This window comes from Ceratotherium simum, chromosome 35 (assembly GCF_057802395.1).
Source record: "Ceratotherium simum simum isolate JZ-2026a chromosome 35, ASM5780239v1, whole genome shotgun sequence".
Lineage (NCBI taxonomy): Eukaryota > Metazoa > Chordata > Mammalia > Perissodactyla > Rhinocerotidae > Ceratotherium > Ceratotherium simum.
The window spans coordinates 4,105,024-4,129,901 of record NC_141934.1 but is presented as its reverse complement, the minus strand read 5'-3'; the positions used below and the strand labels follow the sequence as shown (position 1 = coordinate 4,129,901).

Below are 24,878 nucleotides of genomic sequence, written 5' to 3'. Positions count from 1 at the left end.
CAGTTATGCTACAGCTGAACTAACCAAGTGACTTAAACCAGTGACTTCACCCTCCTGGATCTCAGGTTCCGCTCTGAGAGAAAATATCCATACTACTAGGTCTTTAATAAAGACATATACACGTTGTGCTTCAAGTGAAAGGTATGACGCTTTTACTGAGAGCACGGACAGTGGGGACAAAGATGAATTGTGTTGTGACCTAGAGCTTTTTTAACCTTCTGTGGGTCATAAATGCCGTGGAGAATCTAAAAAAACACTTTTCCCCCCAAAACTGTCATGACCTTACACATCTGACCCACAGTGTCAGGGATTTTGTGGACCCCTCCTTCCATGGACCTCAGTTTTGAAACTCCAGTTCTAAGCTTTTATACTTTAGTCCACATGTCCCATCAATGGAGAAGCCTGAAAAATGGCAAATTCAATGGAAAAACCTAACTCAGTTTTCCTAGAATTTAGTAAATCTTGAGGCTTTGAAACCTTGGGTGGGAAATTCTGTCTGTCTTGCCCAGGGTCACGTCACGTGAGCAGTGGCTCCTCACCGATGTAGCTGGTGCTCCACCCGCTCCAGCAGCGCAGCGCTGTGCGGCCCGGACCAGCCCCCCACACGGCCCGTCAGGTCGGGGGTCCCCCCACTACTGGGGGCGGATGAGTGTGTCCCCGCCGAGAACCACGACAGACAGAGGTTTAACACAGAAACTTTAATAGGTGAGCACACCTGTGACGTTATAATGGGGAGGATACACAGGACTGGCCGCCAGCCACACGCGCCCACTGAGTACTCTTCCCCTTCTTCGGCCTCTGCTTCCACGGAATCCACGCCCACCTCCTCATAATCCTTCTCCAGAGCCGCCAGGTCCTCGCGGCCTCAGAGAACTCTCCCTCCTCCATGCCTTCCCCCACGTACCAGTGCACAAAGGCTCGCTTTGCGTACATGAGGTCGAACTTATGGTCCAGGCGGGCCCAGGCCTCGGCGATGGCGGTGGTGTTGCTCAGCATGCACACGGCCCGCTGCACCTTGGCCAGGTCTCCCCCGGGGACGACGGTAGGGGGCTGGTAGTTGATGCCCACCTGCCAGAGAAGGGGAAGAAAGCACTCTGTGAAGCTTCTGGCAAACCCAGAAATGGTGGCTGCTTTCATGGAAACAGAAGACACACAGGTCCCCTCTGGTGAACCGGGAGAAGGCTCGGTTCACCCTGCAGGCTCTGAGCCCTTCTTGGTGCCAGGCAGGGTGCCAGGAGAGTGGGGTGAGGGTTTCCAGACAAGGAAACCAGGGAAAGAGGAGCCCCGGAGTCAGCCACCCTGGCTAGGTCCCAAGCTGCCTGAAGGGCTGTGTCCCAGCAACTGTGACATGTGATAGGTGCCCAGGTGACAGGACTGTCTTCCTTCTGAAAAAGGACACTGCTTTGGATTCTCTGAACGTTATTTTTCCAACAGGCTTCAACAAGATGGAGATTAATTTCCGTGGCTGAAACCTTTGCCACCCAGACAGATTCAGAGTACACAACTGTGGTTGTGGAGGGAAGGTCATGCCCCCTGCTTTCCCACAAAATGAGCCAGCCTGTGCAGAGCAGGGTGACAGGCACACTGTCAGAGGTCCTGGGACTGCTGCCACCACTGTACCAGGAGGTGGTTGATGTGTGTGCTAAGTAAGAGGAACGGGGTGACGTTCTAGGGCTGGGACCAAAGGGGAGGCATTCCAAGTTTCAGATGAAAGGGACAACGTGACCAGAGGTTTTGGCAGCAGCACGCAGGGTCAGCAAACCTTGTCTGTAAAGGGTGAGACACTACATAGTCTAGGCTGGGTGGGCCACGCGGTCTCTTACAGCTCCTCAGTTCTGTCTTTGCAGCAAAAGCTGCCACAACAACATGCCAATGAGCAGGTGTGGCTGTGTTCACACACAACTTATCTACAGAACCAGGCGGCTGGTCCACCCACCATGCTGATCCCCCAGCTAGAGGAGGAGGACCAGAGGAGGAAGGCCTAGTTCAGAACCACCACAGCAGGCCCAGCAGAAGTAGTGAGGGTCTGAGCTAGCAGAGGAGGCCTGAACAGGCTCAGGGGAACACATCCTGAGGGAGAGAATCCACAGGGTTCAGTGACCGAGGCTTGGACAAAGCTGGAGAGTGACAGCAAGGTTTCTGTCCCGTATCCAATGGAAGGTGGGGACGCACTGTGGCCTGAGGAAAACTCAGGCCAGAATTTCTAGGCTTTCCAAGAGAGAAATAAAGATGTTGCCATTTTCTTCACAAAAAGATTCATGATAGTTTTTCTTTAAATCCAACACTGCACAGGACATTTAAATTGGATGTAGTTTCTACATACTATGGAATGAAGTAAGATTTAGTGACAGCAATCAGTTTATAGTACTTGCCCAATTTCAAATATCCACATAATTACCACAATGCCCTGACAATGCCTACATTTATCAAGCCAACCTACATTTCCCACACTAATTCTACCAGCCAGGAAAGGGAACAAAAATCCTTCAAAAAATTCTCTATTCTGTTAAAAAACACACTCTTACCACAGATCTATGGTGTGATGACTCAAGAAGGAAGTTCAAAAGATGCCACTGAATGAATGCTCACTCTGGTTCCCTAAGTTATGACCAAGAGCAGAGCTGCCAGGGAACAGGAGAATTCTCTGCAAAGGGCAGTGTTCTATTGCAGGGTCTGCTGCTTGCTGGCAGGTAGACCCACTCCAAACCACCCAGTCCTACCTTAAATCCAGTCGGTCACCAATCCACAGACTAGATACTGCGCTTGGTATTAATGGTGGCGATGGCCATGTTGACGTCTTTCGGGACCACGGCCCCCTGTACAACATGCAGCAGGCCATGTACTTGCCTGTGGCGAGGGTCACCCTTGACCATCTGGTTGGTGGGCTCGCAACAGGCATTGGTGATATCAGCCACAGACAGCTGCTCGTGGTAGGCCTTCTCAGCTGAGTTGACCGGGGCATAGGTGGCCAGGGGGAAGTGGATGCGGGGGTACGGGACCAGGTTGGTCTGGAATTCCATCAAGTCCACATTCAGGGCCCCGTCGAATCGCAGGGAGGCCGTGATGGAGGACACGATCTGCCCGATCAGACGGTTGAGGTTGGTGTACGTGGGCTGCTCGATATCCAGGTTGTGCCGACATATGTCGTAGATGGCTTCATTGTCCACCAGGAAGGCATAGTCAGAACGTTCCAGGGTCGTGTGGGTGGTCAGGATAGAGTTGTAGGGCTCCACCTCGGCCGTGGAAACCTGGGGGGCTCGGTAAATGGCAAACTCGAGCATGGACTTCTTGCCATAGTCCACCAAGAGGCGCTCCATGAACAGAGACGCAAAGCCAGAGCCAGTGCTGCCCCCAAAGCTGTGGAAGATGAGGAAGCCCTGTAGCCCTGTGCACAGATCCGCCTGAGAGAAAGCAGAGAACGTGAGCCAACGCCTGCAGAAGCCACACCGCCCACCTCCAACCAGCCACAGTCACTTCTCTTCCTCTGCAAGATCATACGACTCACATCCTCCACAGTGAACACGCATTACACCTAGAGGCAGAGCAGAGCAGATGTTAAAGATGTATGGATGCACCACAGCCACACTGGAGAGTCAGACTGTGGACTCGTGATTCTGGCCTCAGTTTTGCCAAAATGTCCTCCCGGTCGCAATCTCTGGCCTGCACTACCGTCCAGGACAATGGGCACAGGAAGCATTCTCGGCGCTCGTCTTACCGGTTTGCGGATGCAGACCAGGACCAGGTCAACAATCTCCTTGCCGATGGTGTAGTGGCCTCTGGCGTAACTATTGGCTGCGTCTTCCTTCCCGGTGATCAGCTGCTCCGGGTGGAAGAGCTGCCTGTAGGTCCCTGTGCGCACTTCATCTACAGAGGACACAGGGGCCGCGAGTCTTTCAGGCCTATTGTTAACTCACCAGGGTGGACAGATTCGGGACTGTTCCATTCTCCCAAGCACATGCTGTTCCTTGTAAGTCATCGGCATCAGTGTCTCCTAGAAAAGTCTCTGTGTAATACACAGACCACAACTGCAACCTATGACTCTAGGAGAGAAGAGTCAACTCACAGCACAAATGCCAGGGTGACCGGTTCCCAAGGAAGGGAGTAGAGCCCTCACACCCGCACACAGGAGATTCTACACATGCATGTTTTTTCATACCCGTAGCTACAGCCAAGAGTATAATTTAAAACTCCCTTACATACCAGACAGTCACCAGGTGAGCATGACTTTTGCTGGGCAGTCCCATCAGGGCGCCTTATGTGGCCTGGGTCTCACAGACTTTAGGGTGACACTCTGTCATCTCCCAGGTGGCCAGTGAAAGGTGCTTTCTTTGCAGCTCTCCTTGGAAACTACCTCAGACTCCTAATCTGGAGGAACCCAACGAATGTTCTATACTTACCTTTCTATGTCTAAGATGCAGGTCAAGAGTTGTGCACCAGCATGAGGAGGTGCACAGCATGAAGAAGGGATCAGTGCTTGGGTACCCTGCAAACAGGGTCTACACAACCACCTGACTGGGGCTGAGGTGGCCACGAGTGAATCTATCCCAAGCCCATCTTTCTGCTCGCCCACCTTACAGTAGGTTTTTCTAAATTTGGGGCCTGAGTCCCACAGACATTTCAAGCACTAACCTCCCAGTTTCTCACTTAACGTGGCCACGGGCATACACTTGTACGTATGTCCTTTCTGCAGAGGGGTTCAAAGGAGCACACGTGGGGCTTTAGCGAGGCTCTCCCACCCTCCCAGGACAGACGCCCTGAGTGTCCGAGTACCTACCAATCACGGTGGGCTCCAGGTCCACAAACACTGCTCTGGGCACATGCTTGCCAGCCCCAGTCTCGCTGAAGAACGTGTTGAACGAGTCATCACCACCACCGATGGTTTCGTCACTTGGCCTCTGACCATCGGGCTGAATGCCATGTTCAAGGCGTACAGTTCTCAGCAGGCATTGCCAATCTGGACGCCCGCCTGCCCCACGTGGATAGAGATGCACTCGTGCTAGGAACCAGCACATAAAGGTGAGACCCTCGTCTTTAACGCAATTGTCACTCTATGGCATGCAGAACATACGTATGTGCTACAGAGTGTCTACAGCTTTCTCAAACCTTATTTCGCACAAGGTTTATGTGACCGTTTTATGTGAAAACAGACATGCTCTGAACCACCCTAGCTAATAAGCGCCAGAGTTAACCCAGAACCTAAGTGTTTGCTACTGTAAAAAATTAGGTTATTTTAAAACATGGAAGCTGAGTAATGTCAACAGTAAACTCCACATTATGGTTAGTCACATAATTCTCTGAAGAATATAGCAGGGGCTGGCCCAGTGGCATAGTGGTTAAGTTCACACATTCCGCTTCCGCAGCCTGGGATTTGCCGGTTTGGATCCTGGGCATGGACCTACTCACCGCTCATCAAGCCATCCTGAGGCAGCGTCCCACATAGAGCAACTAGAAGGACCTACAACTAGGATATACAACTATGTACTGGGGCTTTGGGGAGAAAAAAAGAAAAAGACTGGCACCAGAATTTAGCTCAGGGCCAATCGTCCTCAAAAAAAAACAACTAATGACTGCTATATAAAAAAAAAAAAAAGGAATATCTGACCACATGGTTGCATCAAAGGGCTTCCTTGCCCTCTGGCTTCCACTTGCTCCAGCCAGTGGCAGGCAGCAGCAAAGACCTCGAGGTTAGAAGAAAGTGTGGTTGGGGCTCCCTCCCGGGCTCCCTCCCTGCCAGACCACCAGGGGTTGATGGAGGCCACTTATCAAGGCCACAGGTTTCAGCAGCCAGCGCTCCTCATAAAGCTGCCCTGTCAACTTCTAGTGACCACTCCCTTCCCTCCCCCCTTCAAGCCTAGGAGGTGATGGCTCCAGACACCCCGAATGCTGGGCCACTGCGCTGCCCTTCGGTGGTTTCCTGAAAATCTGCCCATTCCGTTACAAACAGTACCTTTTAAAAGATTCTCCCCAAAGCACATATTCTGAATGTACCATCTGTTTCCTGCTGGGAACCTAACTGTACAGACTCGAACCACTTGTCCAGTTGTAGACACATCATCCTTACAAATACAGAGAAGAAACCAAATGAAACTTGAGGTCTCCCGCCCACCCTAAATTCTAACGCACAATCCCAAGAACTTGAAGTCCTTTTGTCTACTATACAGGCACCAAACTCAGAGTCATCAGGGCATCAAAGATGGACATAACCCAGCAATCCCCCCATACCACCCCAGAAGGAGGCATTCAGTTCCAGAAAGAACTTCTCCAGTGACAAGGAACTCCTTCCTCCAGAGGAAAACTCCTCAACACTCTGGGAAGTGCTCTGGAATCCACCCAACCACACCATTTTCAAATCCATATTATCGTTGTGCCTTCCTTAAGTCCAGACACCCTGCATTTCATGGACTGTCTCCCAGGAGGCCTGATGTGGCATTCCACGCCTCAGCCCCAGTGTGGTCAGAGTCAGCTCTGTGACCTGGGGAAGCCCCCCAACTTCTTCATTTACAGAATGGGGGCGGGGGAGCTAAGTGCTCTGCAAGGCCACTTCCATCTGATTATCTAACCAATGACATAATCAAAGCAGTCAGGAAAATCACTCCTAGCTTTCAACAGAAAGCCTTAATTACAAATTCATCGCCAACCTCACCTGGATCATTAAAATTTACATTTCTTTAGTCAGCTCTATCTCATCTCTGAAAAAATTATTCAAAACTTCCTGTGATCTTTCCAAACTCCAGACCAACTCCTCTCTTGATATATATTTCTTAAATTTTATTTATTTATTTATTCCCCCAAAGCCCCAGTAGATAGTTGTATGTCATAGCTGCACCTTCTTCTAGTTGCTGTACGTGGGACCCAGCCTCAGCATGGCCGGAGAAGCGATGCGTCGGTGCGCGCTCAGGATCCGAACCCCGGCGGCCAGCAGCAGAGCGAGCGCACTTAACCGCTAAGCCACAGGGCCGCCCCGTCTCTCCATATTTTTGGAAGATGACCTTGTTCTTTTCCTACCAGAAGATTCACCTTCCTGCCCCAAATGTGCAAACAGACCCTTCTGCTCTCCCCTTCCTTTACTCTACAATAAAGCGGTGTTCTCCTGTGAATGAGCCCTTGCTCCTACTGATCCCCTACCCAGCGAGGTCCTCAGAGGAATCAGGGTGGAGTTCCCAGGCCGCCAGGGGTCCACAGACCTCTGCAGGGCACAGGGAGACAGAAGCATTTCACACTAGGACTAGGAGGTTACTAGTCCCTCCACTGTGTTGACATTCGCCCTGATGGTGCACAATCAAAGGTGGACACAACGGCTGGCGCCTGAGCCCGAATCACGGCAGTGGCACCAGACTGTACCAGTGGTCACTGGGTTCCTCACACTTACGCGCTCAGAGTAAAAAGAAGAAAAAGTAAAGCCAGATTCACTTAAGGTGTCCCTGATGCAGCAGAGACGCTGATTAACTGTACTAAATCTCTCCCTGGAGAACGGCCACAAAACGGAAAGTAGGGACGCGGCACCTGTGCCCAGGCCGAAACGCAGCGGCTCGGGAAGAGCCCGGGGCATTTGTTTGAGTCGCCAGCTGAACTAGCTGCTTTTCCACGGAACGCTGTTTTCACTCGCAAGGACTGACAACCCGGCTGCTCAGACTTCGGGGTCTGTTATTTACGGTAACGTGCTGCTTGCAAGTCAGTCTTTGTAAAGCGGCTCATCTTAATCTCTAACGTGAGCAGCCCGGCAGACACGACCCCACGAACACGGGCTCTGGGTCCTCGAGAACCTGCAGTCGCGGAGGGAGGTCCGAGACCGCCCCAGCCTTCGGGACCCCAACACCGCCTGCGCCCCGGGGCCCGAGTCCAGGCCGAGCAACGACCCGCCGCCACCCCGGCTCCTGACGACACGATGTCCGGGGCCGCCGCACCCGCACCCTTCACCGGACGCTCCCACGCCGGGTCCCCACCGCCTGGGTCCGCACCACAGAGGACGAGCCCGTTCGGGCCCCGGCCTCGCGGCGCCCGGCCGCCGGCGCCCGCTTCGCCCCACAGGCCGGGCCGCCCGCGCTTCTCTCCCGCGCCCCGGGCCTGCCCCCGCCGCCTCACGTGGCGGCTTCGTCCGCCCTCCCGCCTGGGCGTCCGCGGGGCGACAGTGCCGGGGTCCCGCCAACGCCTGCCGGCCCGCAGCGCCGCCTCCCGCCCCGGCCTCACCATGCTGAGCTCCCCGCCGCCGCCGCCGCTCCTCGCCCTCAACCGCTCCTCACCCTCAACCGCCGCCGCCGCCGCCGAGCGCGCTCCCCAGAGGAGCCCGCCGCTGCCCCGCGGCCATTGGTCCCGAGCGCCTGGGGGCGGGCAGACACCGGGAATCCGGATTTCCATTGGCTCTTTCTGGAGGCACCGAGTATGGCGCTTACTGAGTGGATGCGGGTTTGGCGGGAAGGTTGGGGGTCGCGGAAGGCGGAGGGAGGGCCGGGCGATCCCGGGCGTCGTCGGACCTTAGGTTCGGGCGGCCGCAGCGCCCCCTGGATGGGGCACAGGACCTTACCGTGCACGTGACCCCCCGACCTTGTGCTGCTGTCCTGTTGCAGGGCGCCCCAGGCCCGCTCGCCTCCCTGCTCCTTATTTGGGTCTTTGCAGACATGCCTGCCCGTCATCTACCCAAAGTCTGCACCCTCTTTCTTGTCTGCCCCTTTACTGGTGCAGAAAAGCCTTCCCATCCAGCGCCCAGGGATGGGCGGGATTTGATTACTTCTTTAATGAAGAGTGGGATTCCAGGGACAAGAAAGGTGGAGGGTCCAACGCAGTCCTCACGCCCCTAAGAGCTGGGTTGGGGCACAGTGTCCCCTTTGGAGGACTTTGGAACAATCACCTCAGTCCTCACTTCGGGAAAGCCAGACTGAACTTTCTTGAGGATCCAGTGTGTATATACTGCTGGCAAAAGCGGGGAAGGAGGAATCCAGGCGTTCCCCAGCTCAGCGCCAGAACGCAGCTCCCGCTTCTGGAGACTCCTTAGTGGATGGATGTTCAAGCAGACCCTTAGCTTGTCCTCCTTAGAGGAGAGTGGGGAACTGGACACACCAGATAGGACTTGGGGAGCCTCTGACGAGTGCCATCAGGTTTGCCCTTAGAAGGACAGCTTTGGGGCCAGCCTGAGGTGTAGTGGTTAAGTTTGGCATGCCCTGCTGCAGGGGCCTGGATTGCACCGGTTCGGATCCCAGGCACGGACCTACACCACTCGTCAGCCATGACATATAAAGTGGAAGAAAATTGGCACAGAGGTTAGCTCAGGGCTAGTCTTCCTCAAGCAACAAAAAGAGAAAGACTGGCAATAGATGTTATCTCAGGGCAAATCTTCGTCAGTAAAAAAGAAATAAAAAGAAAGAGGCCGGCCCCATGGCTTAGTGGTTAAGTGCGTGCGCTCCGCTGCTGGCAGCCCGGGTTCGGATCCCGGGCGCGCACCGAGGCACTGCTTCTCTGGCCACGCCTAGGCCGCGTCCCACATACAGCAACTAGAAGGAAGTGCAACTATGACATACAACTATCTACTGGGGCTTTGGGGGAAAATAAATAAATAAAATTAAAAAAAAAAAAAGAAAGAAAGACAACTTTGGCAGTAGGAAGCAGGGAGATGGAGGGAGGTTGGCAGAGAGCCAGGGAAACCAGGAGAAAGCCTCCCTGCCACTTCTCCCCAAGAGAGCGAACCCTTCTGTCTCAGTCAGCTAGGGCTGCCATAACAAAATACCACAGGCCAGGTGGCTTAACCAACAGAATTTTATTTTCTCTGTGGACAGCATAACAAAATGGAGTAACATATGTCAAGGCTTCTAAAATGGAGCTGGGAGGCCATTAAGGACGTGGGGCTTATGCATGCACACCAGAGGGATGTAACTTCTGCACTGGGCTTCACTGCTGTCATCCTGAAATGTGCTGTCCTTCATCTCAGGAAATATGCTGACTCTCACAGATCTAAGTGTCTGAGCTACGTCATTTTCCTTCTCTGAAGAACTTCTTTGAACATGACTTGCAAGGCAGGTCTGCTGGAGACAAATTCAATTTTTGTTTATCTTAGAAAGTCTATTGCTCCTTCACTTTCTCTTTTTTTTTTTTTGTGAGGAAGATCAGCCCTGAGCTAACATCCATGCTAATCCTCCTCTTTTTGCTGAGGAAGACCGGCTCTGAGCTAACATCTATTGCCAATCCTCCTCCCTTTTTTTCCCCAAAGCCCCAGTAGATAGTCGTATTTCATAGTTGCACATCCTTCTAGTTGCTGTATGTGGGACGCAGCCTCAGCATGGCCGGAGAAGTGGTGCATCGGTGCGTGCCCAGGATCCAAACCGGGGTCGCCAGTAACGGAGTGCGAGCACTTAACTGCTACGCCACGGGGCTGGCTCCTTTCCTTCACTTTTGAAGGAGAAATATGATGGATACAGAATTCTAGGTAGGTGGGGATTTTTCTTTCAAAACTTCAAATATTTCCCTCCACTCACTGCACAGAGGGACGTGCTCCTTTTAGCAGCCCCGGTCTGACCCGGGCACAGCAGCCATTTAGCCACAGGCTTCTGACCAGGGAGGGAATTTTTTCTGGATTTTCGGATTTGGAGTGGAATTCGTCAGCTTTGATGAAATTTTTCTCTTGTTTGCTTTCTCATTCTAAGCAAATATTCCCTTTTGTACCTAATCTTGCATTTGTGATTTTGCATTCATTTTCTTAAAGAGGCCCCTAATACCTCATGAAGGTGAATGGCCTATGGGGCTGGGAGAACGTCCTGAGCAAGATGTGGAGGCAGGAGTTCTGGTGGCATCACCAGGGAGGACAAGGAGGCCTGGGCTCTGGTCCCAGCCCGCTAGTGTGAGCTCCCCGTCCCAGCGGCTGGACACCCCCTGGTGGGAGGCTCACCTCCCCAGACGTGGGAGCGGGGCCTGGGCTGCTTGGCAAGGATGTCAGTGGTGCAAGCCAGGTGGGAGGCAGGTGAGCCTCGGCCTTTCCAAGCCTCCCCATCCACCCGCCCAGAGCTCTGAGTCACTGGTCCCCAGGAGAGGCTCCCAGAGTGGTGGCCCTGTCTTTCCAGGTCCCTCCAGGCCACAGACAAGTACTGCCTGATGACCTGGCCAGCAGGTGACGAGTAGAAGACCGTAGGACAGTGTGGCCTCGGGGTCCACACACACCCCAAGGCCACAGGGACCAGACCCAGGTGTGCAGCCTCCTGGGTGTGCAGATCGGCAGTGTGCACACCCTGGGTGTGCAGACAGGCGGCACACACTTGCACGGGTCGCACAGTCTCCTCTCTGTCTCATGGTCCTCCCGTCTCCGTGAACTCGCCTCCTCGACTCTGCCAGTAGGCCGACTCTGCTAAGCAGATCATCTGCTTCTCCCAAAACACAGCCCACTGAGCCCGAAAATAGCTGAGGCGGGTCGGGGGGGGCCCCGCCCGGCTCTCTGGGGCTCTGCGCACAGGCAGGACGTGCCTTATACATTCTGTAGTGACCACAGCAGGAAGTGGGGATTAGGGGCCGTTGTGAGGGTCTGAGGGCCGGGCACAGGCTCGGGCTGGCCCTGCAGCTGGGGCTGCGAAGGACCCATCTCATCCAGCCATTGAGGGTCAGAGACAGGGAACCTGAGGTCCAGGCGGAGCCACAGCCCCAGCTGCTCAGCAGGGGAGCCTCGAGGGAGCAGAGTCTCATGTCAGAGACACTCCAGGAGCCCAGAGGGGGCAGAGAGGTTTTGCATCCAAACCAAGCTGGGGAAGGGTCTGAGGCTGCTCGGTGCTGCCTGGATGGGGACGCCCTGTGCAGACTCAGGCGGGTGATGCCACTCACCACCTGTGGTGATCTCCCCTGTGCCCCAACAAGCGGGGAGCTCCCCACCTCCCCATGGCCCTTCCATCGCCCCTCACGGTGGCAAAGCCAGGACTGGCACCCTGGTGTCTTGGTTCCTCTTTAGCGGTGTGTCCTCAAGTACGTTACTTAACCTCTCTGAGCCTGTTTCCTCATCTGTAATAATAATGCACTTTGTAAGGTGCTGGAGAGGCTTCAGTGAGGTTATTAAAACCCATGGTGCAGAGTCTGGTGAGGGGTCACTGAGCAGCTATTATCACCAGAGCGCCTGGCTCCAGCCTGGGCTCTGAGCCCCCACTCCACGGTGTCCTCCTCACCCCTGAGACGTGAGTACATTCCTGACTCCGCACCTTTGCTCAAGCCATTCTCCCTGCCTAGCGTGCCCCGTCCTCTCTCCATCCCAACGCTATCTTTGTCAAGAGTCCTCCTGCCTGGTGGCCCCTCCTCAGAGGGCCCGTGGCTCTTTGTCCCTGGACCACTGACCTGTCGAGCTCCCCTCGCTGCTTAGTGTGGGCGCCCAGTCTCCCCAGCCAGAGGACGAGCTCCTGCAGGACTGGGGTGGTCCCACTGCCTCCCTCCCACGCCCTTCAAGCCTCCACGGGTCTGCCTGACCACAGGCCCGTGAGAGCTCCGGGTCAGGAGGAGGTGGGCGAGGACACAGGCCTGCAAGAGAGGGTCCTTCCTTAGTGCGTTCTCGCTCACGGGCCTGCGCTCATGCACAGCAGAGGCTGGCCTCAGAGGGGCAGGGGAGCCACGACTGTCACAGGAAGGGGCCCCTGCCCAGAATCTCTGACATCCCCGCAATAGAACAGAGTACAGCCCTCGAGCTGGAGGAGACTCTACAGGTGGACTCTTCCAACCGGCCCATCTCACAGACAGGGACACTGAGGCCGAGGAAGAAGGGGGTGGTTAGTGGCCAGGTCCACTGCTGGCCCTGAGCTGCAGACCCAGCCCTGGAGTCCAGGTCCGAGGCCTGCCTGTGCCCAGCAGACAGCACATCCCAGGGATAGAGAGAGCCTGGGGCAGCCCTTCTGCGGGCAGGACCAGAGCCCCAGAGGACAAGGAGCCGGGAGGGCCTGGCTGGAGTACCAGCGAGGGCTTCCCTCAGGCAGTCATGTCCCCACAGCACCCCAAATTCAGCCTGTCCCAAACCAATGGATGGTCTCCCTCCCAAACCTGGCCCTCCCCCGGGTCTCGCCCCTCTGCCAAGCGCTCACTAAGGCCTGCGGCTCCCACCTCCTTCACCCATCCGCTCCCTCGCTGTCACATGCCCGTCACCGTAGGCGGCTGCCATCCTCCTCTGCTCTGCCCATGGCTTCGGCTCTTGTCCCTTCTTCGTTCAAAGAGCCACCATCTGATCCTAACCTCACCCCCATGCTGGAAACTCTCCCATGGCTCCCACTGCCCTTGGGACAGAGGCCACAGCCCAAACGGCCCTGCTCGGCCTGGCCCAGCCCTCTCCAGCCTCACATTGCACACAACTCCTCCTTCTTGCCCCCATCTGCTCTCTGTCCCTCTGTGCCACCTCAGGACCTTTGCACAGGCTGTTGCCTTGGGGCCCAGCTGATGCCTACTCATCCTTGGCCCTGCCATGCCTCCTTCCTCCCCATCCCACTCAGAGACCCGCTCATTCCTGGAAAGTCCGGGTTCTGCTACCAGACTCAGGGGGCCAGTCCCACCGTGACCCAGACAGGAAGGGCCAAGGGGACACAGCTGCTCCTGGGAGGGGCTGGCTGGAGCTGTGGTGGAGGCCCACCCACTGCAGTTGGGGGGTTCATATACTGGAAGGGGGTGTGCACTGAGCTCTCAGACCCTAAGAAAAGGTCCCCCATGGAGGATGCTCAGGGCCTGCATGGGGCGCCATGTGTTGTCAAAGGAAAACACAGCTGCCTCCCACACGCACACTCACTCACCTGTGTCTGAGTCTTTCAGTTCATCACCACAGGCATGTGTAGCCTTTGGAATAAGATGCACTTAGAAATTGAGTGCGTGGGGCCCTAACGGAAGATAGGTGAGCTCTGGTCCCCGCAGGGAGGGCTTCCTGGAGTAGGGGGCATTTCCACCACCCTCCCTTCCTCTCCTCTTTAACAGAACATCTAGCCTGGTAAGGAGAAAATGAGTGGATGAATGAGCCAGAGATCTGGGGCATCCCCAGGAGACAGAGTCCGAGTCCTGAAAAAGAGGTGGCGGTGGTGGTGAGGCGTGCTGGAGGGGAGGAAAGGACTGGAGAGTTCCGTGGGAGCATCAGGTTCTATGTGGGGCTGCGGAGAGGCAGTGCAGGCTTGACCCCAGGTGTCTGGATGGTCCCCAGGGCCTGGTGTGTGAGGCCTGCGAGGAGGAAGGCAAGCTTGGGGGCACGCAGGGGGTGCTGTCCTGCCTATAGGCACTGAGAGAGCCTGGACGGGAGATTTAGGGGTCCCCTCATTTCTCCAGACCTGGGGATCCCGGGACTCCTTGCTCTGCAGCAGGCAGGGTCACCAGGCCAGAGCAACAGCTTGAGGAGTTGGCCCCATGTCACCCTGCCAAGGGACGACAGTCCTCAGCACAGGAGAGAGAAGGTGGGCCCAGCCAGCAGGACAGCCACCTGCTGCTTAGGACAGACAGCTCAATAGACGTGAGCGTCCAGCACATGGCCTGCCTGCGTCTCTAGGCCCCGGAACGTGTGATGCTCAGGGCTTCTCTCCATAAAGAACTGTCTGGAGGTGCCCAAGGGTCAGAGGAGAAGTGGACCAGGTGTCTCCCGAGTGGCCTGTCCTGGGCCTGAGACTGGAAGGAAAAGCCTGGACTGGTGATGGAGGTCCACCCTGGCCCTGCTCTGCCTCCTCCTGGGCCTCAGTTTCCCCATATGAGGATCCTGGGGCTCGGAGAAGGGAGTATGTGTAGTAGAATCCAGCCATTGCTCCCCTGGACATCCCGCCCAACTGGCCGCCCCACCCTGGGCTCCCAGCCTCCCAGGAATGTGCTTCTCCCCCAGCCGGGCACCTGCCTTATGGGCCCCAGTGGAAGGGGAGACAGAGTTCCCTGTGGACCATGACACCCCCTCCCCCTGCCCCGAGCTAGCCCTGGCCTGACCCTGAGTGGAGGGCCAGCCAGCGCCTGCTCAGTGCCTGGAGGCAGGAACACCTGCCCTTCCCCAGCTGACAGGAACCCAGCCTCCCTGCTGGCTCCTCCCTGCCCTGACCTGAGCCCTGGATCCCGCCCTGCTGCCACAGTCTACCCTGCTGGGATCTACTCTGCACAGCCCACCTCAGACGTGACCTTGGCCTGCTTCCCTGGAAAACAGAGGCTGTCCAAGGGGGTCCCTCAGCTTGCTCCCACCGCCCCTCTCTCAGCACCCTGAACCAGCTTCTGCTGACCTCTCCTCACCCCTGAACCACATGCATATCCCTTCAGTGCTCCCAGCCTCGCCCTCCCTCCGCTGCCCTCCAGAACAGGGGCTCCGTGAGCCACTCCCAAGAGACCCCTCTCAGCGCCCTCCTGGGTCCCTCATTCCTTGGGATCCCCCTGAGATAACTTTCTCACCTAGTCTCCCCCATTCTGTCTCCTCAGGGGGCCTCAGGGCCCGGTCCAGTGCATCCCTCATTGTCCACGCTCACATCCAAGGCTGAGCTCCCACGTTGGTGAAGGCATGTCCGTCTGGTCCCTTCCTCTCCCTCGTGCCCGCCATTGTCCTGGTCACCGGGACCTCGGCAGGGCTGCACCCACGGGCCTTCCCAGGCCACATCCCCCGAGGCTTCTCCCTGCCCTCCTCCTGAGCCCTTTCCTGCTCAGCTCCCACCCTACCCCAGCCTCCCCAGGCCCCCCTGGGGAGGGGTCTACCTTCCCTCTCTGACCGATGAAGGTGGACTGCCCAGGCCTGGCCTCTTCTCCATCTAGCCTCGCCCCTTGGGCATCTCACTCAGGCCCAAGGCTACAAAGGCCACTGGTCTACTGATGACTGACACCCACATCTCGACAGCCTGCCTGACCTCTACCCCTGCACCACTCTTGGATTTTTCCAGACAGAGGTCATACAGACGCTCCGAACTCAGTGATGCCAGAACAGAGCTCTCCATCCGCCCGCCTTTTCTCCAAGCGTTCTCCATTCAGTAATGGCCTCTGCCTTCTCTCCGCTCTGTGGCTCAGGCCTTGAAGTCATCCTTGACTCCTCCCTTACAGCTTTGTCCAGTGGGACAGCAAACCCACATCCCACCCTTCCTCACCCTCCAGGCTCCATGCTGCCCAAGCCACCAATGCCCCTTGCGGCCTCCCCCTGCTCACTGATTCCTCTGGCTGTCTGCTGTCCTCACAGCAGCCACAGGGATCTTTTTCAAGTGACAATCAAGCATCACCTATTCACAGAGGCTTCCCAGATCTGCCATCTGGTATGGGGCCCACGACCAGATCCTCCACCCATCACGTGGCTGTTAATTCCGTCAGCGCACTGTCCTGTCTACACTAGCTCTCATGTTAGCACAGGCCTGTGACTGCCTGTCTCCTCGGCTCCAGCATGAGGGACAGCGTCTCTGTTGGTTGCTCTGTCTCCAGCATCTAGAACGGTGGCTGCACACAGTCGATTGCCAACAAACTGTTGATTAGAATGAATAAAAGTAGCTTCTCTTTCCACCAAAATAATGATGCCTCTCCAGCCGCACCCTCGCGTCCCCCCAGGGTGGGGTCAACCCCCCAGCCCGGCCCCTCCTCCAGGCCCCAGGAAGACTCCCACTGGAGCCGCATGTTCCAGCGCGGACCTGGACGTGCCAGGGATTGGGACAGGCAGCTGAGCGCCTTATTTGCGTAGGTCAGGTGGCACCGTCTCCAGTTCTCAGAGGGAAGAAGGACTGGCCCTGGTTGCCCGCAGCCCCAGGGAGACAACAGAGCCGCCTGGCCAGACTCTCCGTCCTGCCCGCCCCGACTACACCTCCGTGTGGCCCCGCCCCTTCCCATCGCGGATCGGTGGGCCACTCTCTCCACAACCAGTACTCTCAGCCACGCCCCCATGGCGCGCGCTGCCACAGCCCCCACAACAACTGACAGGTGCTCAACCGCGGGGCCAGCTCATTGGCCCGAGTCCTGACCCGCCCATGCCCCGTCCCGCCCCTGGCTCCCGGCCTCCTCCTCCTATTGGTTACCTGGTCCAGGGCCACGCCCACTATACCGACTCTCGGACAGAGATTGGCCGAAGGCCGGCAGGCGGGGCTCGGAGTCCGGTTAAAGAGCGCGCTGGCGGTCGGACCACGTAGGTCTGGGAAGGGTCAATGGCGTGGGGGGGTCTGGTGGCCGACTTCCTGCAGGTGCCGGCGGTGACGCGGGCCTACACCGCGGCCTGCATGCCCACCACCGCCGCCATGGTGAGCGGGGCGCGTGTGCTGGTCGTCGCTATGGTTACAGCCAGAGGCGGGAGGGTCTTCGTGGTTACGACTGGGGCGGGGGGATCGCCATCTTTACAACCCGGGGCGGGGGTCGCCGTGGTTACAGCCCTGGATGGGGGTCGCCATGGTTACGCTGGATCCCGGGCAGCCCCTGACGCCCCTCTGGTTCCGCAGCAGCTGGAGCTCCTCAGCCCCTTCCAGCTCTACTTCAACCCGCACCTCGTGCTCCGGAAGTTCCAGGTGAGGCCGCCCCGCCCCTGCACCTGCCGCCCCGCCTCGCCCGCCCCCGCCTGACCGCGCGCCCCTCGCAGGTCTGGAGGCTCGTCACCAACTTCCTCTTCTTCGGGCCCCTGGGATTCAGCTTCTTCTTCCACATGCTCTTCGTGTATCCTCCCCGCGCGGACAGGGCGGGGGCGCGGAGGGGGCAGGCGGCCCGGCGGGAGGCGCCAGGAGCGGGGAAACTGAGGCCCGGCCCGGTGGCCCTTCCTATACGGGCGCCCAGGTTCCGCTACTGCCGCATGCTGGAGGAGGGGTCTTTCCGCGGCCGCAAGGCCGACTTCGTCTTCACGTTTCTCTTCGGGGGCGTCCTCATGACCGTATCCTTCAGGGCTCTGCCATCTCAGGCCGGGCGCCTGTGGGTCCAGACTGTGTTGCCGTGGGGCCCGACTGAGCGCCCAGCCGGGGAGGGACGGAGTCAGTCACTCCAGCTTAGGAGGCACTGAGCCTGCAGCGTGTCCTGAGTCCAGGTGCCAGGGCTAGACCCTCAGTGCTGGGCACAGAGTACCACAGGGGGATGCAGGAGAGCCAGGTGGGGTGCCTGGGGGCTGAACCCCGATGCCAGGAGCAGGAGAACGTGGGGAAGGGACGAGCAGTGGTTGGAGGCTGGGGTGAGGTGGAGAGGCAGGGCAGAATCCCCGGGGGGCCTGACTGGAAGGGCACACTGGATGGGGGAAGGGAAACCAGTGGAGGATGGCAGGGGTGGAGGAGTCAGAGGGGCCCCGGGCAGGGCTGAGGCCGGCACCAGGGAGGGCCTCCCAGCACCTTAACTCGGGCCCAGCAGCTGGGGCTGCTGGGCAGCCTGTTCTTCCTGGGCCAGGCCCTCACAGCCATGCTGGTGTACGTCTGGAGCCGCCGCAGCCCTCGAGTGAGGGTCAACTTCTTCCGGCTCCTCACCTTCCAGGCGCTATTCCTGTCCTGGGCACTCGTGGGCTTCTCCATGCTGCTGGGCAACTCCATCCTCGTGGACCTGCTGGGTGAGCCTGCCCGTCCATCCAGCCCACCCCAAGCTGGCTGGCTATCACCTGAGGGTCTGTGGGAGGCCACCCCAGACTGGCTGCTCCACCACAGCCCTGCCTCCCGCCCGCACTGCACCTCTCATCTGTCCCCCTCCCCTCTTCCTGCCCTCCCAGCGTCTCTCTTCTTACAGCCCCTTGAACAAGCCAGCCAGCCTGTAGGCTTCACATCTTCAGGCCTGACCTGCTGGTGATTGTGTGGGTCCTGACCGGGGTGGGGATGGGTGGGTCAGGGTTCCCGCCATGGCTCCTGCTCCTTGGATGTCCTCAGGCCCTACCCTCCCCAAGTCCTGCCCACTTCTGGGCCCTGTAAGCCTGTCCTCCAGGGCCCACCCCGGCCTGCCCTGGGCTGGCAGTGTGTACAGGACACCGGGCACCTGGGCTCTGGGGCCTGAGATTACTCTGGGCCTGGCTGGGCCTCCAGGGCTGTTCATGGTTGCCTGGCGCAGGCTCTGCTGGCCCCGGGCTCTGGACTGTGGAGGGTGGCCTCGGCATTCCTCGGCTCTCCCCAGGGATTGCTGTGGGCCACATCTCCTACTTCCTGGAGGATGTCTTCCCCAACCAGCCTGGAGGCAAGAGGCTGCTGCTGACCCCCAGGTTCCTGTGAGTATGGGGATGACAGCCCTCCCCCTACACTCCCTCAGCTGGCTCCCCGTCCTGTGGAGGACCCAGCTGGCCTCAGCTCAGCGTGGGCCCCTCCCCACAGAAAGCTGCTACTGGACGCCCCAGAGGAGGACCCCAATTACCTGCCCCTCCCCGAGGAGCAGCTGGGACCCCTGCAGCAGTGACCCCATCCAGGGCAGGGCCAGCCCCAGGAGCCCGTGTCCCAGCCTCTGGCCGGCCTCCATCCCACCTCTCACCCCTGCTTGCAGCAGAGCAGTCTGTTCTGGAGGCTGGGCCTGTGCCCAGGGCCCACCCGAATAAACAGAATGACCTGCAGCCTCTTCGCCCACAGCACTGCTCCCCTGCCTCGGCCGGCCACCCCCTTCCATGCTGGGCAGGGGCTGCTGGCCTTGACCCAGGGCCACCAAGCCTGGTCCTGCCCTGCCCACCCTCTGCCCTTGGGGTGGGGCTGGCCCAGGGCACAGCTCTACTCCTGCCAAGCCTGGCCTACCATCTCAGACCAATTGTAGGTGGAAGGATAGGAGGCCCAGAGAGGGTGAAGAACTTGCCCATGGTTGCCCAGCAGAGCTTTGAGCTCACAGAGGGCAGACGGGGAGTTCTCATCTCAGCCCTGCTGGTGCCTTGATGGGGCTTGGGCAAACTCACCTGTGCTGGGCCTCTGCTCCCTGCCAGTCAGCCGAGGGGCTGACCAGATCTGGGTGGTGAGGGCTGGGACTGGGCTGTCCTGGTTGTGCTGAGCCCCATCTACAGGGCTCCTGTCTGTGATGCCCTCAGGCCAATGCCTCACTTGGCCCCTCCTGTCCCTCACCAGCCACGGACAAGTGGACGTTTGTCCCATTTTCAGCTGAGCAGCTAGTAGACTTGGCCAAGGCCCCGTGAGGTCAGGTGCAGAGGAGGGCCAGGACTGGGTCCTCTGCCCTTGCTGTGACCCCAAAGCCTTTAGAAGTTTTCCCTCCGCAGAGTCCTGTGACTGGCTGAGCAGAGACCTCTGGGAAGTTCTGTCCCTGCCATGTTTAGCTGAGGACTATGGGAGCCTTATCCGACCACACAGCTCACTGTTCTTTTCTGTAAAGTGGGCATCAGACGACCTGGCCAGCTCTCCTCCTTGTCCCAGACCTGTCCAAGTTATGGTTTATCCCTGGATGGTCAGCAGCACGGGGCTCCTCCAGTCATGTGTCATGTTCACGGGTGACAAAAGTATTGGCCATAGAGTCTGACCTTGATTTTGGAGTGAAACCTTGTGGAGCAGCAGTGGGCTCTGCAGTGGTGTGGGCCAGCCGTGTCTGAAGTGGGGGCCCAGCCCCTGGGCCTGGTGCCCTGGCCCTGCCCCAGGCCTCTCCCCGCAGGTGGGCCAGCCTGCCCAGCAGGGTTCAGGCAGGCTGATTTCATTCTGTCCGGCCAGCTGTGGGGGCCCAGGACTGTCCCCTGCCCCATGGACTGAGCACACACCTCAGCAATGGAACCCACCAATTTCCTTGGTCAGCCGGGCCTGGGTCTGGAATCATATCTTTGTTCAGGGCCTTCCAGTGAAGCCCAGCTGTCCCCTTGCTGTGAGGTTCCAGCAAGTTCCACTCCTGGACAAAGCGCAAGGGTTTGAGGAGCTGTCACAGCCTAGAATGTGCTCCCAGGAGCTCCCAGCCCAGAGGGCCAGGCCCATCTCCCCCTACATCCTGGCAACCAGGATCCCCAGTCCCTACTCAGAGCTTGGCCCTGCCCAGCGTGGGGCTCGGGCTGGGAGCCAGGAGTCACAGGGCCCCTGACCTGCTCCCAGGGAGCAGAGCAGTAGTGACCCTGAGTCCTGCCCTGGCACGGAAGGGCCTGCCAGCAACTGAGGGTAGCGCCAGCTCCGTGCCGGGGGTCTGGGCCCGTTACATTCAGTAAGACTGCAGCTGTGCGCCCAGTTCACCAAGTCGTGCTTGGCTAAGTGAGGAGACCCACAGGTGCGGCCCTCATGGATCCCACGTCCCTCCTGTGGAGTGGGGAGGATGAGGATGCAGAGAGGCGGCAAGCTCATCAGAGAGATCTGGGGAGAGGCCAGAGCAGGGCTTCCTTCACTCCACTCCACCCCACCACTCCCCCAGCCAGGTCTGGGCTGGGTGTGCTGCTCCCCGTGTGTCCTTTCCTCACAACCGGCCCGGGAGGGAGAGCTGGCCTGGGCCACGGCACCAGCCAGCAATGGAGATGGGCCCCAGTCCACCTGTTCTGAGCACGCTGCTGGAAGGTGCGGGAGACGTGCACATGGACACCAGCCTGCGTGCCCAAGGGCCGGAGTCTGGCTACTGCAGCTGCTGGAATCCAGGCTGGTGACGTCCCTGCAGTGCCCACACAGGACAGGGCCTCTGCAAGGGATGCCAGAGAAGCCATGATCCCGCCCGGGGGCGGCCTGACTACCTACCTGGACCCAGCGGAGCCCAGGGACAGCAGGGGAGCCTGCGGCTGCTTCATAAGCAGCAAAGGGGGCGGGGGTGGGGCTGTCACTGAAAGGCAGGTGGGCCCCCTGCCCTCTGAGCCTCTGGACCACACTCCTCATTTCTCCCTCTGTGCAAGGATGTGCGGAGCACGGGTCGGGGGTGGGAAGCGGGAGGGCCCGAGGAAAAGCAAGGGCTGTGCTCTGACTCAGGCCTTGGGTGGCTGTGAGTGGGGTCCTGGAACCCCGTCACCCCCAGCTGCCCACCTGGGATCTGAGGCAGAGAAGGGCAAGAGGCCTGGCCCCCCAGCCTTCGCCACACACCACCCCCATCCAGGCTCCACACCTTGGTCTCCCTCGTCCTTATTTTTATGCCACCGCTTGGAAGAAATGGAACACGACCTGTTGCCTTTTATTGACCAAGTCTTGCTAGCCCTGCCTGGGGCTCCTATACAAAAACACGACCCCAAACGAGGCCTCTCCCTGACCAGAGACCAGGGTGGTGGGGACTGGGGCTCAGCAAATGGAATGTGTGCCCGGGGGAGGATGGCCCTGGGCTGCCCCCTTGCCAGAAGATGAAGGAAAGGCGGGCTGACCTTCTGAATGTTCCTTGGGAGCCAAGCGCCAGTGGGCTGGTTACCAGGCCGGGGCAGTGTTGGTCAGATGCTTCATCCGCCTATAGGAGGGGAGAGGGCGGTGACCCAGGGCCAGCTTCCAGCTCTGGGTGGCTGCCCTCCCCCAGGGATCTAGGGCAGCCAGGAGCAGGAGCAGGGACAGAGACAGGACTTGGCAGGTGGGATTCCCCAGCCCCTCCCTAGGCTGGGGCCTGTCTGCTGCTTGGGGCCTGAGGCTGCCCTCTATCCTGCCTGCTCAGGCCCTGCCCACCTCTCCAGGGGTCCTGATACCTGGATCTGTGCTGTGGTCAGGGAAACGCACCCTGGGGGCTGGACGGGGACTTGTCACCCAGAGGCCTGCCTCTGGAAACACAGTACCTGTTGGTCCACGGAGCAGCAGCTGGAAGGCCCTGAGAAACCACTGTGCACGCCCTCCCACCGCCTAGCAGATGGAACAGGGGAGCCAGGGCATGGTGGGAAGGCCCAGGCCTCTCCTGCCTCCTCCTCTGCCTCCTCCCCCCAGGGCCCGTTTCTGTGCCCAGTTCCTCAGAGAAGCACGCCTGAGAGGGGCGGCCGGAGATGTTCCTGTCACCTGAACCTCAAGGCAGAGCCGCCAGGACCTCCCCTGGCAACAACAGTGCTGCCCCCGTGATCCCGGGCTTGTCTTCAAAGGAGATTCTCAACAGGCCCTTTGCTGCTGCCTCAGCATCCCTGGGTCTGCGAGACTGGGCAGGGGTGTTCCCTGTGGAGGTGCTTCCCTGGACAGGACAATGTCACTGGGCCAGCTGTCACCACTGGACCTGGGGGGAGGGGAGGGCTGTCTGCCCATCTTGGTGTCCAGGGCCAGGACCCACCAATCAGGAAACAGATGGAGGTGAAAGGAGACCAAGAGAAGGGTCCATCCAAGAGTCCTGGACGGCTCCTCACTGAGGGCCCTGGGCCGGCTTCTCCTGAAGGTTCCACACGCTTGCCCCACAGCCCACTTCACTGGGGCTGAACTGAGCCCCAGAGAGGCTGGGCTCTTTGCTTAGGGCACAGAGCTGGGCCCCGGAAGCCTCGTCCACTGACCACTCTACCCTGGGGTCCCTCAGCGATCGCCCCACGGGCCACCTGTGCCTCCTCCTGCCCAGTGGACACACGGTGGGGGTGGGGTCAGCCTGGGTGAAGGCTACGAAGGCTGGGGGCTGCTGAGCTGCCTCCTCTCTGGGCCTTGGTTCCAAGTGATGGGGCAGGAGGCTAAAGAGGCCCAGAGGCCACAGCCGCCAGGAGGGCCCATGTGCCCCTCACCTTCAGGGTTGACCCCCAAACTCCCGGCCTGGCAGACACGCCTCAGAGTGTGGCCCTAACCATGGTCCTCTCTCGTCCCTTCCCGCTGTCCCCCCTCCGGCCTCCCCGGCCCCTTTTCTCCCTCCTCCAGCTGGTGGCCTGCTCCTCTCTCCTGAGGCTGAGCCCCCAGAAGCGCCGCCCTGCTCTCCCGCGGCCCTGTCAGGAGTCTGCCCCCCGCAGCATGGAGCCCGCACAGCCCCGTGAGCTCTGGGAGGAGGGAGGGCAGGGAGGGCCCAGGGGAGGCGCCTGGCAGATGCTGATGGAAGAGAAGAGGACGGGGCCCCGGCAGGGCAGCCTTGGTTTTGACACCTCCTCTGGAAAATGGGGACAATATCACTGCTATTGTAGGATCTCAAAAAGGGAACTCTAATTTTAGCCTTGGGAAGGCGCGGACCCACAGACACAGAAGACCGAGCTTGATGTAAACGCAAGAGGTAAGAGGTTTATTAAGCGGAGCTCTGGGTCGACACATATCTCTCGCAGGAGACAGAGGAGTCGACCCCGAACCTTAAAGGGCAAGCTCTTTTATAGGATTCGGAAGCATAAAGCGGGAAAAGGTTGGCGCGGTCTTACATGATTGGCTAATTTAAAACATTTAAACAGTTACATTTTATGGCGCGAATTGCTATGGCGCGAAGCGATTATCAGGTTACACACACGGGTCCCCATCTGGACCCCCTCCACCCCGACCCGCCCAAACTTATCCCTCTGGAGCACTCTCTTGTTCTCAATTCTTCCCCGAACAGTTTAGGGTGGGTCTTTCATGAATAGAGTCAGTCAGGATTAATAAACGTTCCCTCCTATACCAGGAATCCTTAGGGCGTGGAGGTGCCTGTCTCTAAGGTAGTAACTTTTAAATTTTTAATATAATTTACTTCCTTCATTCCCCACTTCTTTTTTTGTCTCTAGTTCTAATCTTAGAACTTAGTTTTCGGTGTCTACTATCAGTGGCTCATTGAGTGGGAGAGCTTGGTAATGGCGTTGGAGCATCATAGCATGTACTGTATTGACCCTTTTTTTTATGAAAGCAGTAATTCTATTGAAAACACACGGTCCGAAAACTAAAAGTAGACAAAGAATCAGCAAGGGTCCTGCTAGGGAGGATAGTAAGGTCGTCATCCAGGGGGACTTAGTGAACCAGGATTCAAACCACCTTTGTTGCGCCTCCCTGCTTTGCTGCCTCATGTCTAATCTTTTTTTATTCTGGAGCACTACTTTAGACAGGGAAGTGAGGGACTCTTTTAGTTTAGAGATGGACTGTTTTAAAGTCCTGAGGTCTTTATCTATAGCATTGTTCAAGGCAGTTAATCCCCTTTCTCCTGTGACTAAGGCCGTAGTGTCAGTCCTTATGCCCGCGGCAACTCCCAGTCCCAGGAGTATAGCCAGGGTGAGGGATACTGGTTTTTTTTTTTTATAATCTGGATCTCTGGTCAAATTCATCTTTGAAACTATT

General features: G+C 58.2%; 1 protein-coding gene and 1 pseudogene across 14 annotated transcripts; one reads left to right on the top strand and one right to left on the bottom strand.

Annotated features, from left to right (window-relative positions):
* Nucleotides 1-502: 502 nt before the first annotated feature.
* LOC101398482 (tubulin alpha-3 chain-like) lies at nucleotides 503-8,630 on the bottom strand (annotated as a pseudogene). The gene is made up of 7 exons (XR_015549844.1): nucleotides 8,472-8,630; nucleotides 7,867-8,364; nucleotides 7,737-7,763; nucleotides 4,775-4,996; nucleotides 3,716-3,864; nucleotides 2,721-3,401; nucleotides 503-1,068 (listed from the first exon to the last, which is right to left on the bottom strand). The product of XR_015549844.1 is annotated as a tubulin alpha-3 chain-like (transcript).
* Nucleotides 8,631-17,044: 8,414 nt separating this feature from the next.
* LOC101392598 (derlin-3-like) lies at nucleotides 17,045-21,642 on the top strand. Of its 13 annotated transcripts, none has more exons than XM_087423905.1 (7): nucleotides 17,045-17,141; nucleotides 17,337-17,402; nucleotides 17,474-17,547; nucleotides 17,665-17,758; nucleotides 18,220-18,415; nucleotides 18,904-19,057; nucleotides 20,039-21,642. In XM_087423905.1, the coding sequence occupies exons 1-7, from the start codon at nucleotides 17,049-17,051 to the stop codon at nucleotides 20,046-20,048; spliced, it is 687 nt and encodes a 228-aa protein (XP_087280031.1). In that variant the 5' UTR covers nucleotides 17,045-17,048; the 3' UTR covers nucleotides 20,049-21,642. The 13 variants fall into 13 exon arrangements, with proteins under 13 accessions (XP_087280031.1, XP_087280030.1, XP_087280029.1 ...); XM_087423904.1 differs by lacking the exon at nucleotides 20,039-21,642 and adding an exon at nucleotides 19,161-19,379 and having other exon boundaries at nucleotides 17,340-17,402; nucleotides 18,967-19,057; XM_087423903.1 differs by lacking the exon at nucleotides 20,039-21,642 and adding an exon at nucleotides 19,161-19,379 and having other exon boundaries at nucleotides 18,967-19,057.
* Nucleotides 21,643-24,878: the final 3,236 nt, after the last annotated feature.